At 34.6% G+C, this 15,549-nt stretch overlaps 1 protein-coding gene across 1 annotated transcript; it reads left to right on the forward strand.

Annotated features, from left to right (window-relative positions):
* The first annotated feature begins 8,639 nt into the window (after window positions 1-8,639).
* MOD1 (NAD(P)-binding Rossmann-fold superfamily protein) lies at window positions 8,640-12,799 on the forward strand. The gene is made up of 13 exons (XM_016311109.3): window positions 8,640-9,088; window positions 10,007-10,305; window positions 10,453-10,562; window positions 10,708-10,763; window positions 10,843-10,927; window positions 11,027-11,074; window positions 11,218-11,292; window positions 11,373-11,484; window positions 11,570-11,621; window positions 11,707-11,758; window positions 11,892-11,949; window positions 12,151-12,249; window positions 12,353-12,799. Exons 2-13 carry the CDS (start codon window positions 10,038-10,040, stop codon window positions 12,505-12,507), a joined length of 1,170 nt encoding a protein of 389 aa, XP_016166595.1. The 5' UTR covers window positions 8,640-9,088; window positions 10,007-10,037; the 3' UTR covers window positions 12,508-12,799.
* The last annotated feature ends 2,750 nt before the right edge of the window (window positions 12,800-15,549 follow it).

The raw sequence follows: 15,549 nt of genomic DNA on the forward strand, positions 1-15,549 counted from the left end.
TCTGTAACTCTTAGATGGCGGTTCCTCTAACACTGATTTCCTCTGAGCCTCACCAAGGCTATCCTTGAATCCAATTTCGCACTAAAATGCACTGTGCTAGTTTCACTTCTCCCCAAATTCAATCCAAACAAGCTCTATTTCATCTAATCACATAATTTACATAAGTCAACCTATGCTCTTCACATAAAATGAGAAATTGGAGAAATTGAAATTTTTTATCTTGTCTTATACAATCTTGGGTTAAAACTCTATTAAAACTCAAGGTTGAACCTCCCCTACACATAAAAAATTTAAGATTTTCTCAAAACCTAAACAAAAAATGTGAAATTGAATAGAAGGAAGAACTGGATGAGAAATTTCGAGTTCCTTACCACTTTGTTCAAATAAAATCGAAGAGAATTCCGAGATAAACGCGTGGCCACAAATAACTCATCAATCGGAGCTCCGGATTGGAAGTTATAAGCAAAAGAAGGAGATGATGGTGAATATTATTTTCCAAGGATTTCTCTTCCTCTCTTCGCTCTTGATGCTGAAGTGTTTTGTTTTGGTTGTAATGGGAAGAGTGGGGCTGATGTGTTGTTGGGTAAGGGGTGTAAGTGAGTGGCCTTGGGCCTATGTGAGGCCCAGTTCACTCGTTTTAGCCCGTTTGGTCCAACTGTGGGCCAAAACTTTTTAGATTAGTGTTTTAATTCACATCTTAATTATTTTTAGCTCTCCCAATCATGAATTTTAAGTTCTTATCCTTCTTCACTCATAATTAATTTATTAATTATAATTTAATTGGGTTTTACAATGCCAAAAACTTGATGAGCAAAAATTAAAGCCTCACGGATACTGACAAGTGCACTGAATCGTTCAAGTAATACCACGGTAAGTGGATATCATTCCCACGAGGATTAACAGATTAAGACAAGCAACGTCTAATTAAATATCTAATTAGATCGATCAAACCTTAGATTTTGGATTGTGGATCTTGTAGAAAAGAAGAAATAGAAGAAGAGAATCGGGAGAATAGTTAAAGTTGAGAGAAATTAATAGATGAGAATGTTGAAGGCTTCGGGGATGTTTGATTCTTCAAAGAATAATGCTTATGATTTATTATTTAATTCATGCAAAAATATTTTTACAGTAAATCATTTATAACTAAACCCCAATCTCTTAGTAATTTAATTTCTCTAGACTCAATTAATCACCAATCCCTTGTTCAATTAATCGAGAGAAGAGGTGAAGAACGGTTTAGATTTTAAACCGCACAACCTTCAAGAACTATTACTAGCCGAATTATATGTCAAATATTCAAACCAGATCTAGATAAGTGAAGATTATGAGATGAGGTTTAAGCTAATTTCAAAATTAATTTTACCAAATATAAAATTAGAATCCAAGACAGATATAGAATATTTTCCAATAGTTCTAACCCTTATTGATGAAGAACAAAACTCAATCTTGAAAATATAAAGAAGCATGAATTGAAATAAAGAAAATACTTACATTATTAATCCTAAAACCAAACAGAGCTCCTAACCTTTAACAAAAGAGGTTTAATGACTCATAAAAGAAACTAATCCTAATGATAAGAGAGGTGTCCAATGGATGGGTGATACCCTCTTTGTGAACAACGTTCACTAATTTATAACCTAAGTTCTAGAATTTAAACTAACAAGGTTCACTTATTTATTACCTAAGTTCTAGAATTTAAACTCAAAACTAACCCTAATTATATCTTTATCTTTCGAAAAGATAAGATAGCTATCTACCTTCTTGAAATTCAAATAAAAATAATAATTCAAATCTAATCTAGAAAGAATTCTAACAACCAAATTTTTTATATCTCTAGAAGGAATTAATGATAATTAATCTTCTTGAATCTTGAATATTCAATCTTCAGATTTGATTTTAGGCTTCTAATGATTTGATAACTGAATTTGGGCCTTGTCAAGTGTTGAAGCATTGAATCCTAGGAATTGATGAGTGTTGCATGCCAGACTTGAGGTCTTCAACACGCCCAATTACACCTTTCAGGGATAATTGCATGCCAGGCTTGCATCCTTAATGTGGACATAGGTCCAATTTGCACCTCCAAGAAATGTTGGATGCCAAGCTTGTGTGAGACACGTCGGGCTTGTGTATTGAAAATGGAGGAGGGACGCCAGGTTGGCTTGAACTGAAAGGGAGACGCCGGGCTTGTGCTGGATGCAAGGAAGGGACGCCAGGCTTGTTTACATGGCCGTCCTTGCTTGAAGGCTGAGAATCTGGTTTGTTGCCTTTCTGGGCCCGATTAGGCCATCTTTGAACTGGTTTTGTGTTTTTTTGCTAAAAAGGTTTTAATTCTTGATTATTTTGAGTAAAAGATACCTGAAAGTATAATAATATACTAACACAACTCCACATATTTGATTAGTTATGAAAATCCACTAAGAAACATAAGAAATTTGATTAAAAATCTAAGAAAACCTAAGAAAACAAATAAAAAAAACTCCAAAAACTATTTAAGATGGCGTGTCATCAATCACTTGTGCCTGTACCTGTTCTACCTACGTAAATATAAAAATACACCATATATGTAAACCAAATTATAAAATACTAAGCAATAAACAACCTAATTAAACTAAATAGTCTACTAGATAGTCAACCACTAAAATATATTACTTACACTAGTCCCTGGATTTTCTATCGGCATCCTCAAGCTCATCCTCATCATCACTATCTAGGGGTCTATTAAATAGTCATCAGTCTCGTGATCAACTCCCTTAGTACTTTCTCAATTAGACTCATTGGAATATGATGTGGGTTCCTACTGTTTACAACCCCTCGACACCCCGTCATTTTACTCGAGTCAACATATAATCTTCTTCTAAAATTTTCTAAGCCTGTCAGTTGCATGCTATTCAATACATTCAAATGATATCAATAGCATTGTAGCACTCCACACAACTGAATGTAAATAGATGTCTTCAAAAATCACGTCTATACAAGTTTACTAGGCATGCTGATCCTCAACTAAATTCTCTAATTCCGGCAAAGTATCGGAGAATGACAAAAATTTCTAATGCACTGCTGCCTCGGACTTGTCTCTAAACAAGATTATCCTAAACAATAATATGATGTGACACTTCACGTATCTCTAGATGCCAATTTCATCGGTTAAAACTAAATGAGCTTTCAGATTTCGAAGCCACGTTAACTTTATGCAGCTTCCTCTATAATCTGCCTTTCTAAGTGTAGTCCCAAACTGGTACAAGCATTCAACCTCTAAGGTATCATAACTACTCATGGTCACTCCTATCACTGGAAGACCATTTGTCGGAAGACCATTTGTCGGAAGACCAAGAATTAAGCCATATCTTCTAATGTCACAGCATATTCACCAACTAGAAGGTGAAACGTATATGTGTCTAGGTCTTATCTCTCAATTAGAGTGTTTAGCATTGTTGACTGACATTGGATTACTCCAATTTGAAAAACTTGATAAAAACCAGTCTCCCATAAATGCTCCTCCACAAAAGGATTGTAGGAATCTGGCGATAATAGGTGGTAACACGTCAACATCCGTAAACCTTACAAAACATAGCTAATCAATGTATCAAATAAAGTTATCTATAAACATTGAATAATTAAAATTTTTATTAATCAATTTATATTTAATTATTTTATCACAATCTATATATATCTTAAAACAGAATTATTTATTATCATTAACATAATTTAATTATAGTTAAAATTAGTATAATTTTAATAACACTAATATTATTATTAAAATAACGAAGATATATCCCAATACTTTTATTCCGTTCACATCTCTTCACACATACAAGACTCATAGTATTATTGTTATAATAATAATTAATGACTTAAATAATTAATTTTATCTCCAAAAATTTTAAAAAGTTTCTAATTTTCATTAATACTAATATTATAATGATAATAACAATTAATTTATTAAATCAACACTAACATTCATTAACAGTACGGCTAATTGGTTATTTACTTAACTAATTATATTATTATATCCATAAATTTAAAAACTTAATTATAATAACCGGCATTAATTATATAATATAACAATAATTAATTAATTTATTAAATTTAAAAATGTCTCATTTTTATTAACACATAATTAATATAATTATAATAACAATTAACTAATGTACCAGTTACTCAAAATATGCTAATTTATTTCAGAAAAATCTCATAATTATATTTAGTTTTTAACAATAATTAATACAATTTAAATATATCTAAACTAATATTCTAATAATTATTATTAAATATACTAAATATATATTTTCTAATATTTAAATCTATGTCAACAACAATATTAACTAAGTTTAGATACAAAAAAAAATATTATCAAAAAATATTAACTACGTTCACGCAACAATATATTTTCTAATAACGAAATCTAAAGCAAATAGCAAAGAAAAAACATAGCTTTCAAGCTGTCTTAGGTATTAAGAGGAGATCTGGAGGATCGGAGGAGAGTATAAGTGTTAAAAAGCTTTGTCAGAAGGAAGAAGAAGAGCTAAATAAGGGAGAGGGTGCCACCCAACAATTGGCACCCAAGGAGGGATGAAAGTGATGATGTGGAATTGTCGGGGTTTGGAAAAACCCCTAACAGTTCATGATATCAAAGGGATTTCTAGATCTCATGCTCCCGAGGTATTATTTTTTTGTGAGACAAAAAATAGCACCTTGACAGTGGAGAGAGTGCTAAGGAGGGAAGGCTACAAATCTATTTTTACAATTGATCCAATGGGCCTGTCCGAAAGATTAGCAGTGGTTTGGAAAGATGAAGTGCGGGTGCACATAGTGGAACATGACTAGTTCTTTGTGTATTTTTCCATAGAGGACCAACAAGCGGATTTAAAATGGAAAATTGTAGGAGTACATTTGCACACAGATGAGACAAATAGAGGGTTTCAATTTACAAAACTATTGCAGATATTGGAAGGAGGGAGTGAAATGTTGGCAATAATAGGAGACTTCAATGCAATTAAAAATTAAGAGAAAAAGGAGGGAGAAAGACAAAAATCCAGTACTTCAATACAATAGTTTAGGAATTTCATCAATGAGGGAAGGCTAGTCGACATTGGTTATTAGGGAGATAAATACACTTGGAGCAATCGTTAATTTGGAGAGAATCATATAAAGGAGAAATTGGACAGAGCTCTTATTACAAATGAGTGGAAAGGTGAATTTCCAGCAACCACTCTTGCATACTTATCCGATTTCGGTTCAGACCATAAGTCCATTCTTCTCAACACGGGTGGTGAAGAAAGGAGGGTAAAAAGAAGGTTCAGATTTCAGGAGCGATGGTGTGAAAATGAAGAGGTGATTAGTTTAATCAAACAGGCATGGATAATAGATATTTAGGGGTCTCCAATGTTTAAGCTAGCTGGAAAGCTAAAGTGTTGTAGACATTTAATTGTACAATGGCAGCAGCACTCTGAATCTAATTCAAGGAAGAAAATTCAGATTCTCAAGAAATAGATAGAATCTGAAATGCAGAAAGGAGTTCAGGCAGATGGGAATGCTATCCGAATCTTACAAACTGAACTAGAGGATGCATTAGAGGAAGAAGAGCGGTATTGGAGGGAGAAGTCTAGGGTGCAATGGCTCAACTGGGGTGATAGAAATACTAAATTTTTTCATTCCAATTTTCAAACGAGGAATCAAAAAAATAGAATAAAGGAGTTGGAGGACGAGGAGGGGAATATGGCAAAGGAACCGCCAGAAATAGCAGAAGTTGCACATAAATACTTTGAAAATCTATTGACAACAAGCTGTCCTAGAGATCCGACTGCAGAATTGGATGGAATCCGCCAAAAAATAAATGTAGCCACTAATAGAATGCTATGTAGGCCAGTGATTGAAGAGGAAATTAAAGCAGCAGTCTTCTCGATCAACCCTTTTTCGGCTCCGGAAGATGATGGATTCACAGCAAAATTTTTTCAATTCTTTTGGAGTACAATAAAGGGAGATGTGATAGCAGCTGTTAGAAGCTTTTTCTACGGAGGTAAAATTTTGAAAGCTTTTAATCATACTCACATATGTCTCATACCTAAGGTGCCGGCCACTAATTCTATGAAATAAGTTATACTGATTAGTTTTACCTCTGTTTTCTATAAGATCATATATAAAATTTTGGTGCACAGACTTCAATCAGTTATTAATAGACTAATCAGTGACTCTCAAAGTGCTTTTATAAAGGGCAGGTTAATTAGTGATAATGTTCTAATTGCACACGAATTCATGTATTTTCTCAAAAATAAATGGCATGGAGATTATGATTTGGCATTAAAGCTAGATATGAGCAAGGCTTATGATAGGGTGGAATGGAGTTTTGTTTGGAAAGTGGTGAAGAAGCTAGGTTTCTGTGATCGATGGATGAAGTAGATTGAGGAACTTGTGACGACGGTATCTTACTCTGTTACTGTGGATGGACAACCTCATGGTTATTTTAAACCATGTAGAGGATTACGACAAGGTGATCCTCTATCTCCCTACCTATTTTTGTTTTGCGCAGAGGGACTCTCCCATCTGCTCCACAGAGAAGAATAGAGGCTGAAAATTTCTGGTTTGAGACTCAATCAGAGGTGTCCGACAATCAATCATCTTTTCTTTGCAGACGATTCAATTCTTTTTAGCAAAGCTTCAGAAGTAAAGTGCCAGAGATTGCTACAGGTTCTACAGACTTACGAAGAAATTAGTGGCCAAAAGGTAAACTTGGACAAATCATCAGTCTTCTTTAGTAAGAACACACCAATTTCAGTCCGGGACCATTTGGCAGAGATTCTCCTTGTCCCTCATGTTGGCAATCAAAACAAATATTTGGGTTTATCGGTAGTGGTTCAGAGATCAAAGAAAGCGGCATTTAACTACATTAAAGATAGGGTGTGTCAGAAGCTTAGCCATTGGAAGAGGGTTCTATTATCTTCTAGTGGATGCGAAGTGCTTATTAAGGCGGTGGCAACCGCGATACCCATATACACACTAAGTTGCTTCAAGTTATCGGAGACACTAATTGAAGAGATTCAGAGAGCCATACTCTAGTTTTGGTGGGGGAAAAAAAATCAAAAAACAGGATGCAGTGGATCGGATGGAAGATTTCTTGCAGACCAAAAATGCAAGAGGGACTAAACTTTAAAGATTTGAAGGCTTTTAATCTTGCCGTGCTCGCAAAGCAAGGTTGAAGGTTAATTTTCAAACCTAATTCTCTCATCAGTAAAGTGTTACAGAGCAAATATTATAGATATTCAAGCTTCCTAAGAGCAGAGGTTGGTAATAACTCATCATGGGGTTGGAGGAGTATTATCGAGGGCAGAAAGGTGCTAGAAAAAGGTTTACTATGGGAAGTAGGAAGGAGATTTAACATCAGAATCCGAGAAGACTTATGGGTGAAGGATTATATTTTAATTACTCCTATTACTACCACGACAATTTAAGCTAATCTAGAATGGGTTTCACAATTACAGCATTCAAACAGAACATGGAACCAGAATTTAATTCAGTCCAATTTCAATCCAGAAATAGTTACAGCAATAATCAACACTCCAATTCATGAGACAGAGGATAGAGTTACCTGGATGCTGGAGAAAGGGGGCGGCTTCACTGTTGCTTCAGGATATAAAATAGCATTTAACTTCTACATCCACCAACTGAATACCTGCCAGAACAATGCAAAAGAAAGGACTTATGGAGGAGCATATGGAAAATTAATTGTCAACCAAAAATAAAAAATTTGCTATGAAAACTGATGCATAGAGGACTCCCCGTGAAAAAAAGGTTGAACGCCCGAATACAATGTATCGAACCCTGGTGCCCAAAATGCAATGGGTCACAAGAAAACTTTTTTCATTGTTTCTGGGAGTGCCCAGATGTGACTGAAGTTTGAAAATGTTCAAATCTGCCATGGCAGATTTAAACTCGAGAACCATGGAAGTGATGGATTCAGTTGGAAGAAGAATTGAGAATGGAGGAAAATGCGAATGAAAAAAGAGCAGTAGCAGCAAACTTCTTATGGCAAATCTGGTTAGCAAGAAACGCTTGGGTATTTGAAGTTAAAATCACCCCTTCAAAAACTATGGTGGAGATGGCCAGAAAAAGTGTGCGTGAGAGAAGATGAGACCCTTGAGTTTTTATTTTACCTCTTTAGTTTTCTTATGCTTAAGTCATTTTATTAAAGTTGGAACTTCCTATTCTTTTTATTACAATTCTGCATGTAGTCCAAATTGGACCAATTTTCAATAATGAAATTGCATAACTTTGATTAAAAAAAAAACAATATATTTTCTAATATCTAAATCTATAACATTATTACTATTAATTTCTATTAAATCATAAAATTAAAAAATAATTACTTACTTAATTAGAATGATTGTGATAATTAACAATATGAAATCAAGACTATCAATATTTTTTATTTTGTGTCTCTTTGACATTGTGTTTTTTTTTTTTTTTTCACGGACCTGAGGTTCACCAGGAAGGAGTTAATGGAGGAAAAGAGAGAGATTTTTGGCAGCTTGGTGAGTTATATGCGCAATAGGTAGCGTTGGTCCGATTTATGTACCCTAATTAAATTATCTAATATTTTTTTCCACAAAATAGACAGTCTGATTTATTTGTGTTATGGCTGCTCCACAACAACGTTAAATACGCAGCACTCTAATAACGCTGCATTACATTTTTCCCGTCTCCGTTACAGAATTAGAAAATGAGCAAACGCAACCTAAGTGGGAATTTTGTTTTTTTAAGGTACTGGGAAATGGGCTTTTGCCAAAAACATTGTGGAAAAAAGCCCCCAAAGCAGCAAAAGAGGGGGGGGGGGGGGGGGAAGAAAAAAAATAGAAGAAAAGGTCAGAGACAGCACGTGCAGTACACATGGTACCACTAAACTTGGTTTCACAGGTAAACACTCAACACAACAATTGCGACACTTCCAAAGCCTCCAACTCCTTTCAGTGTCTACTCCTTGCAACTCAGCTTCGTTCTCATCGACCCCAACCACCCCTTTCTCTCTTACTTAACCAACATTGCTGCTTCAAAGTTTTCATCTTTATCCCACATTGGCGTTTCTACTTCCCAAAAGGTAATGCTAGCACTCCATCTTCTCTCTCTGTGTTAGTCTCATCTAAGTTGTTGAATTACTGGTTTTTCACGTGAAAAGTATATGTGGGGTTTAGTGGAAATGAAGATTTTTTTTTTTATTCCTGTGGGATTCATGACACTGTTGATGGATTTATCTTTCGTTAAAGAATATGGGCTGAAATTTTGGTTTTTATTTTATTTTATTTTGTTTTATATCACGGATTCATGTGCATTTTGCTGTATTCTCTGTTCAGTTAAGCTTTATTTGTATACGAAGATCCGAGAAATAATTTATGTTACAGATGGATGAAAACTACGTTTTCTTTTGGCAGTTCTCATACATGTGTAAAGAGATACATAGATTGCTAGTCTTATGAGAGTGCTAAAAGGGTTTTAGCCTTCATTAGGTAGATGTTTGAAATAAAATCGCAAGTTGATTGTAATTAAAGATACTCTGCTATCGTTTTTCTTGTTTTTGACCCTGGGATACTATCTAAGCTTAATATTGCCTCATTGGGGAAGCTGGTTTCTCAAGATTTAGAATGTTTTGTTGCATCGGTTCAAGCTTTTTTGGTTAATAGCAATTTTTTAAGTGAGGTTTGTAAAATTCCAAAAAGTAATGGTGAACTATTGAATCAGGGCATTTGGTTTGTGATTTCATTTTCTATTTTTGGGAAAAGAGAAGACGAGAAAAACAATAAAATCCTGTTTTCTCTTTTTTTTTTTTTTTTTCCGTAAAATTCCGAAAGCAGAAAATGAAAATGCAAACCAAACGCACCAAATTTTGCATGTTCATTTTTTGTGACCTCTAGAATCTGGACAGATTTAAGTCATTTAACCATCCATGTAAGCAATAAATGATTTATTTTAAATAGTGTTTTGCCCCCCTGTATTGATGCAAATCCCCTGTTATATATAGGATCTCTTCTGCCATACTGCACTCATTGAAAATGGCAACAACACCGTTTTCTGGCCTGCAAACGGCAATGTCAAGGTCATGTATTCCTTCATCACAAAGGTCAAACGTTATGGCTTTTTCTGGAAAGTCCATGGTGGGATCATGGAACAAACTTGCAAGTGTGTGTCATGTTTCATCTGTGCAACCTTTCCAGCGGGTTTTTACATCATCTACCATAAAATTTGAAAGAATTGTTACAAAGGCAATGTCTGATTCTAGTCAAAAGAGTCTGGTTTCAGGATTACCAATTGACTTGAAAGGTTATTGTTCTGTTTTATCTGAATTTCCTTGCAAATATTTCACCAACTTTTTTTTTACAAAATGATGTTTTTATGAATATTTAGTGTTATCATAAATTTTCTGTCATAGAACAGTTTATGCTCTACCGACTAAAGCATTCTATGTAGGTAAAAGGGCTTTTATTGCCGGTGTGGCTGATGACAACGGATATGGATGGGCAATTGCAAAAGCTCTCGCTGCAGCAGGAGCTCAAATTTTAGTCGGCACATGGGTACCTGTAAGTATTTATTTCTTTTGGATAAAAATAGGTAACTATTGGTCAGCATGACAATTGACTACTGTCTGCAGGCTTTTGGATCTGCACATAAATTTCCAGTCCTTTTGTAGTGAAAACACCTATTAATTGTGAACCTTTTCTGCAGGCTTTGAATATTTTTGAGTCAAGCTTGCGACGTGGAAAATTTGATGAGTCACGCGTGTATGATGTTAAACGTTGCTATTATTTCTTTTGTTTGTTCGACTATGTAGTAGGTCTGATGAGGAATCCTGTTTTACAGGTTACCAGATGGGTCATTGATGGAGATCACTAAAGTTTATCCTTTGGATGCCGTCTTTGACAATCCTGAGGATGTACCAGAAGATGTAAATAAGAGTTCCCTGCTTTTTACAAAGATGCGAACTGCATGCAAGTGATCATTTACATCATTATAATGATTTATTTATTTTTTGAAAATTGTGTAGATAAAAACAAACAAGCGATATGCTGGATCCAGTAAATGGACAGTTCAGGTATATATGCACTCTTTTTTTTTTTTTGCATGGTTAAAACCTGAAGTGATATCATCTTAGTTACTTATATTTATTTTTTTTTTTTTTGCGGATGCATCTTTGACTAGCCCTGTTACATCTCTTATTTGTTGTGATATTTTCAGGAAGTTGCTGAATCTGTTAAGGAAGACTTCGGCACCATAGACATCCTTGTCCATTCACTTGCAAATGGACCTGAGGTATGTAAATTTAGTGATAAGCAATCGATTTTTTTATGTGGTTATGATCTGGCTTTAATAAGTGGTCAACCCTGTTATAGGTGACCAAACCACTGTTGGAGACATCGCGGAACGGGTATCTTGCTGCTTTATCCGCATCTAGTTACTCCTATGTTTCTTTACTCAAGCATTTTCTTCCAATCATGAACCCAGGCACGAACCTCTTCTAAGATGGCTTCCACTAAATCACACCTTTGATTGGTTTGTCATTGTATCTTACCTTTCTATTTCTGTTTAGGTGGATCTTCAATTTCTCTGACATACATCGCTTCCGAGAAGATAATTCCAGGGTATGTTGATTATGCTTTCTAAGGCCTGTATTATTCTAAGTTTCATATAAATAGACTGACTTTACTGAACAAAAATTATAAACAGGTATGGTGGTGGTATGAGTTCTGCTAAGGCTGCACTAGAAAGTGACACTCGAGTAAACTTTTAACTTTTCTTCAAACTCTACGTCTCTACCATATCATAGGCTGACTTTGATGCATGCCATTCTTGGTTTTTAGTTTCTCCCCACTGATGGATGCCTAAAATTGTCATATTTTATACTTTTCCAGGTGCTCGCTTTTGAAGCTGGGAGAAAGCGCAAGATTAGAGTCAATACTATTTCTGCTGGTATAATGGATTCTTGATTTGTCTTTCTATCTAAATTAGTCAGTAGTTAATAAATTGATTAAAGGTCCTCCTTAAGTATAATTTCTTGGCGTGGAAAACTCTGCTTTTCTGATGTAATTTATTTTTTGAAATCTTTTGCTTTATGTCTTTTGCAATTTCCTTTTTCTGATTCACATATTGACACAATGATGCTGCCTATAGGTCCGCTGAGAAGCCGTGCTGCAAAAGCAATTGGATTCATCGATATGATGATTGATTATTCAATCGCCAATGCACCTCTACAGAAAGAACTATCAGCAGGTAATATTTCTATCAGAATCCTTCCTTGTCATATATCTTGCCGATTTTTTTCCCACCTTCAATGTGATTATTTGCTCATTTGACTTAAAACTCCATGTCACAGACGAGGTTGGTAACTCGGCAGCCTTCTTAGCGTCACCACTGGCATCTGCGATAACTGGTACTGTTCTATATGTTGACAACGGTCTCAATGCTATGGGTGTTGGAGTTGACAGTCCAGTATTTAAAGACCTTGACATTCCCAAGGACCAGCATTAGGTCATCGCTGCCACATAAAAAACGAGCGTCGCTTGAATTAGCATAGCAATGATGTTAGTTTGGTTTTATTGTTGCCATTCCCGAAATGCAGCGTCAACCTTGAGAATTTGATTTGCCTTTTGTAGGCTATTTTTCATAGGCTTTTTTGCTTTGTGACTTTAGTCCTTGTTATCTACAATTGCTCGTAAGTGCAGGTCATATGAGGATGGTGGAAAGAATGTTGACATCGATTTATGATCTAACTGGAACCTATCCTGGGAAATACAAATAAATTACTATGTTTAGCAGTTTATCTGATATTTATGAAAAATTCAACATTTGTTTCTTATGAAAGTATATAAGGGAAAAACTTCGATGTAGTTGTTTAGGTTCGTTCTATCCATTTTGCAAATCAAGTAATGACATGTAGACATTTTTTCTTGATAATAAATGTATGTTTTTAATTTCTAAAATACTCTCATATCTACGATGAAACCCACTCGTCAATCTTGATTTGATCATTAGTTGAAATGGATCCAAAACACTTGCATAAGTTTAGTCCCTGTATAGGTTCCACCCGTGTGCCGATTAAACAAGTTTGCATATAGAGATGTTAGAGAACTTTTAGAATTTTATTGTTTTTATCCATTATTTTTAGCATTAATTCAATTTTTTTACTCTATTAATCTAACATATTTTAAACCACAGTTCTAAACATTAATAGTTAACTGTTGGTAAAAAATAATAAATTGATGGTCCTCCAATATTCTTTCATTATATATATATGGCTTTTTTTTAACATGAGAAACGAACATTAATTGTAAGTTATACTCTCTGTAGTGTAACACTTTACCACGCAGAGTCTTACGTTTAAGTCGTAAAGCAGAAGAAATGACGAAGTATTATGACCTCTAAAAGAAAGAGACGTATATAAATATAATTGAAATAATTTATATCTAGGAGCCTTGAAGAAGAAGCTAAACAAAAGCGAAAATAGAAAATCGTGTCACACGCGCAAAGATATACGTAAGTAAAAATCGTGTCTCACACACATACACACATATCGGAGTTCCAAAGATGTAGATATCAATCTCCAAACTCGACCTGCGAAACTAAGGCCGACCAGAGTATACATACATATATATATACACAACTCAAAGTTATGCCAAATAAACAAAGCACCCGTTTCTCCAAAAGCAACCTCTAAGAGGGCAAAATACAAAATACATAGACAGAGAATCTACATACATATATACATAGCCTAAAATAAAATATAACAGCCCCAACAAATTAATCTTAGAATTTATTCTAAACCAATAATATAGGTAATCTAACTAAGGGATTCTAGCCCTAGTCTAACTCTGCACCTTCTCTCTCCTCTAAACCTCCGAATCACCAGTGGAACAACCCTCATCACTCCTCCGCCAAAAGAGGGTCTTTCAGAAGCATACACTTACAAATCAAACAAGAAAAACACAGATAGAGGTACAATATAGCAAGTAAAACAAGTAGCAGATAACCAGAGTTAAGTAGTTAAGCAAACCAAAATAATGCACACTCGAGCAAAACATACAAATGCAGATGATGTATGCCTGTCCTATTGTTGATGAGTCTCATATGTCGGTTATATAGCCAACCCGACATGTTCTGGTAGCTAACCTTGGACATACCCTCTGTGCGCGCATCCCCAAGCTAAAAAATATCTATGGAAAAAATTCTAAGCTCAAAATTAATATATATATATATATATATATATATATATATATATATATATATATATATATATATATATATATATAGTCCATGGGGGAACCCGGAGAGTTAAGGTGCTCAGTCACTTCTTGCGACAGAGAGTTAATAGAGCATCGAGTCTCAACTTGGAGCAAGTGGTGACAAGCCACTGTATTCACCGAAGGAAACTCGTGTCTCAGCTCATTCAATTATATAAGTTGTATGAATATCTCAAACATAATTCATCAATGTCAACATCATTCTTAAATCATGTCTCATTCATCATTTTTAACATCTCATCAAGTTAATCATTCCCTCCTCAATATGCTCTGATACTAATTTTACCTTTCTCAACATATTTACTCTTATTTCATAGCCTAAAAACCTAGCTTTTAGATCGTAAACAGAGTTAAAGGTTTGAAAAATTAGAGGAATGGTTGATAGTTTAAAATTGTGAATTTTCATCAAATCAGTGGTTTTGGGGGTTTACAAACTTGCCAGAAAGGTCAAATAGTGAAAAAGAGTTTTAGTGTAAAACAAAACATCGTGCGTACGCATCATGCGTGCGTATGCACGAACCAGAAGGAACTTCCCAGCTTGTGTGTATGCATTATAGTGTGCGTCCGCACAACTTGCAAAATTCTTAAGGTGTGCGTACGCACTAGCTTTCCCACACGCTTTGGTCCGTGCATGCGCATGATAGCGTGCATACGCACGCATGGTAGAATTTAGTTTTCTGCAGAATTCTGTTTTTGAGCACAAACTTCAAACGCGCATAACTTTTTATTTATAAATTATTTTTCGTTCGTTCTTCGAACGTCATAAACTACTTGAATTCAATTTTTATTTAAGATAAGTTTCACCAAATTTGAGGGTCTGAGGGCTAAGTTACAGTGAGTCAAAGTTGGTTAAAATTATATTTTTACCAAAACTCAAAACCTCAGGTTTTCCAAACCAAAATCAACCCAATCCTAAACAAAACCATTTCAAGCATTATCATAACTCATCAAACACCAACTCATTATTCATCAATCATTTAGTTACCTTAAATACCAACACTTCATTATCAACTCAATATTATATTGACCACATTCATACATATATATAATAATTTCATCAACTCCAACTACACCACAATCATCTCAACATATAATTCATCAACACTACTTACTAATTTTAACTATAATTCACATCCACTCAACATCCCTTAACTATATCCACTAAATATACACTATTCACATAATTCAACTTATCCTATAGTCAACTAGCCTAAGTTTCACGTAACATTATAAATTCGCTATAAAAAACCAAAATCATACCTTGGCCGATTCC

Source organism: Arachis ipaensis, chromosome B7 (assembly GCF_059453495.1).
Source record: "Arachis ipaensis isolate K30076 ecotype BB chromosome B7, ASM5945349v1, whole genome shotgun sequence".
In the NCBI taxonomy this organism is placed as follows: domain Eukaryota; kingdom Viridiplantae; phylum Streptophyta; class Magnoliopsida; order Fabales; family Fabaceae; genus Arachis; species Arachis ipaensis.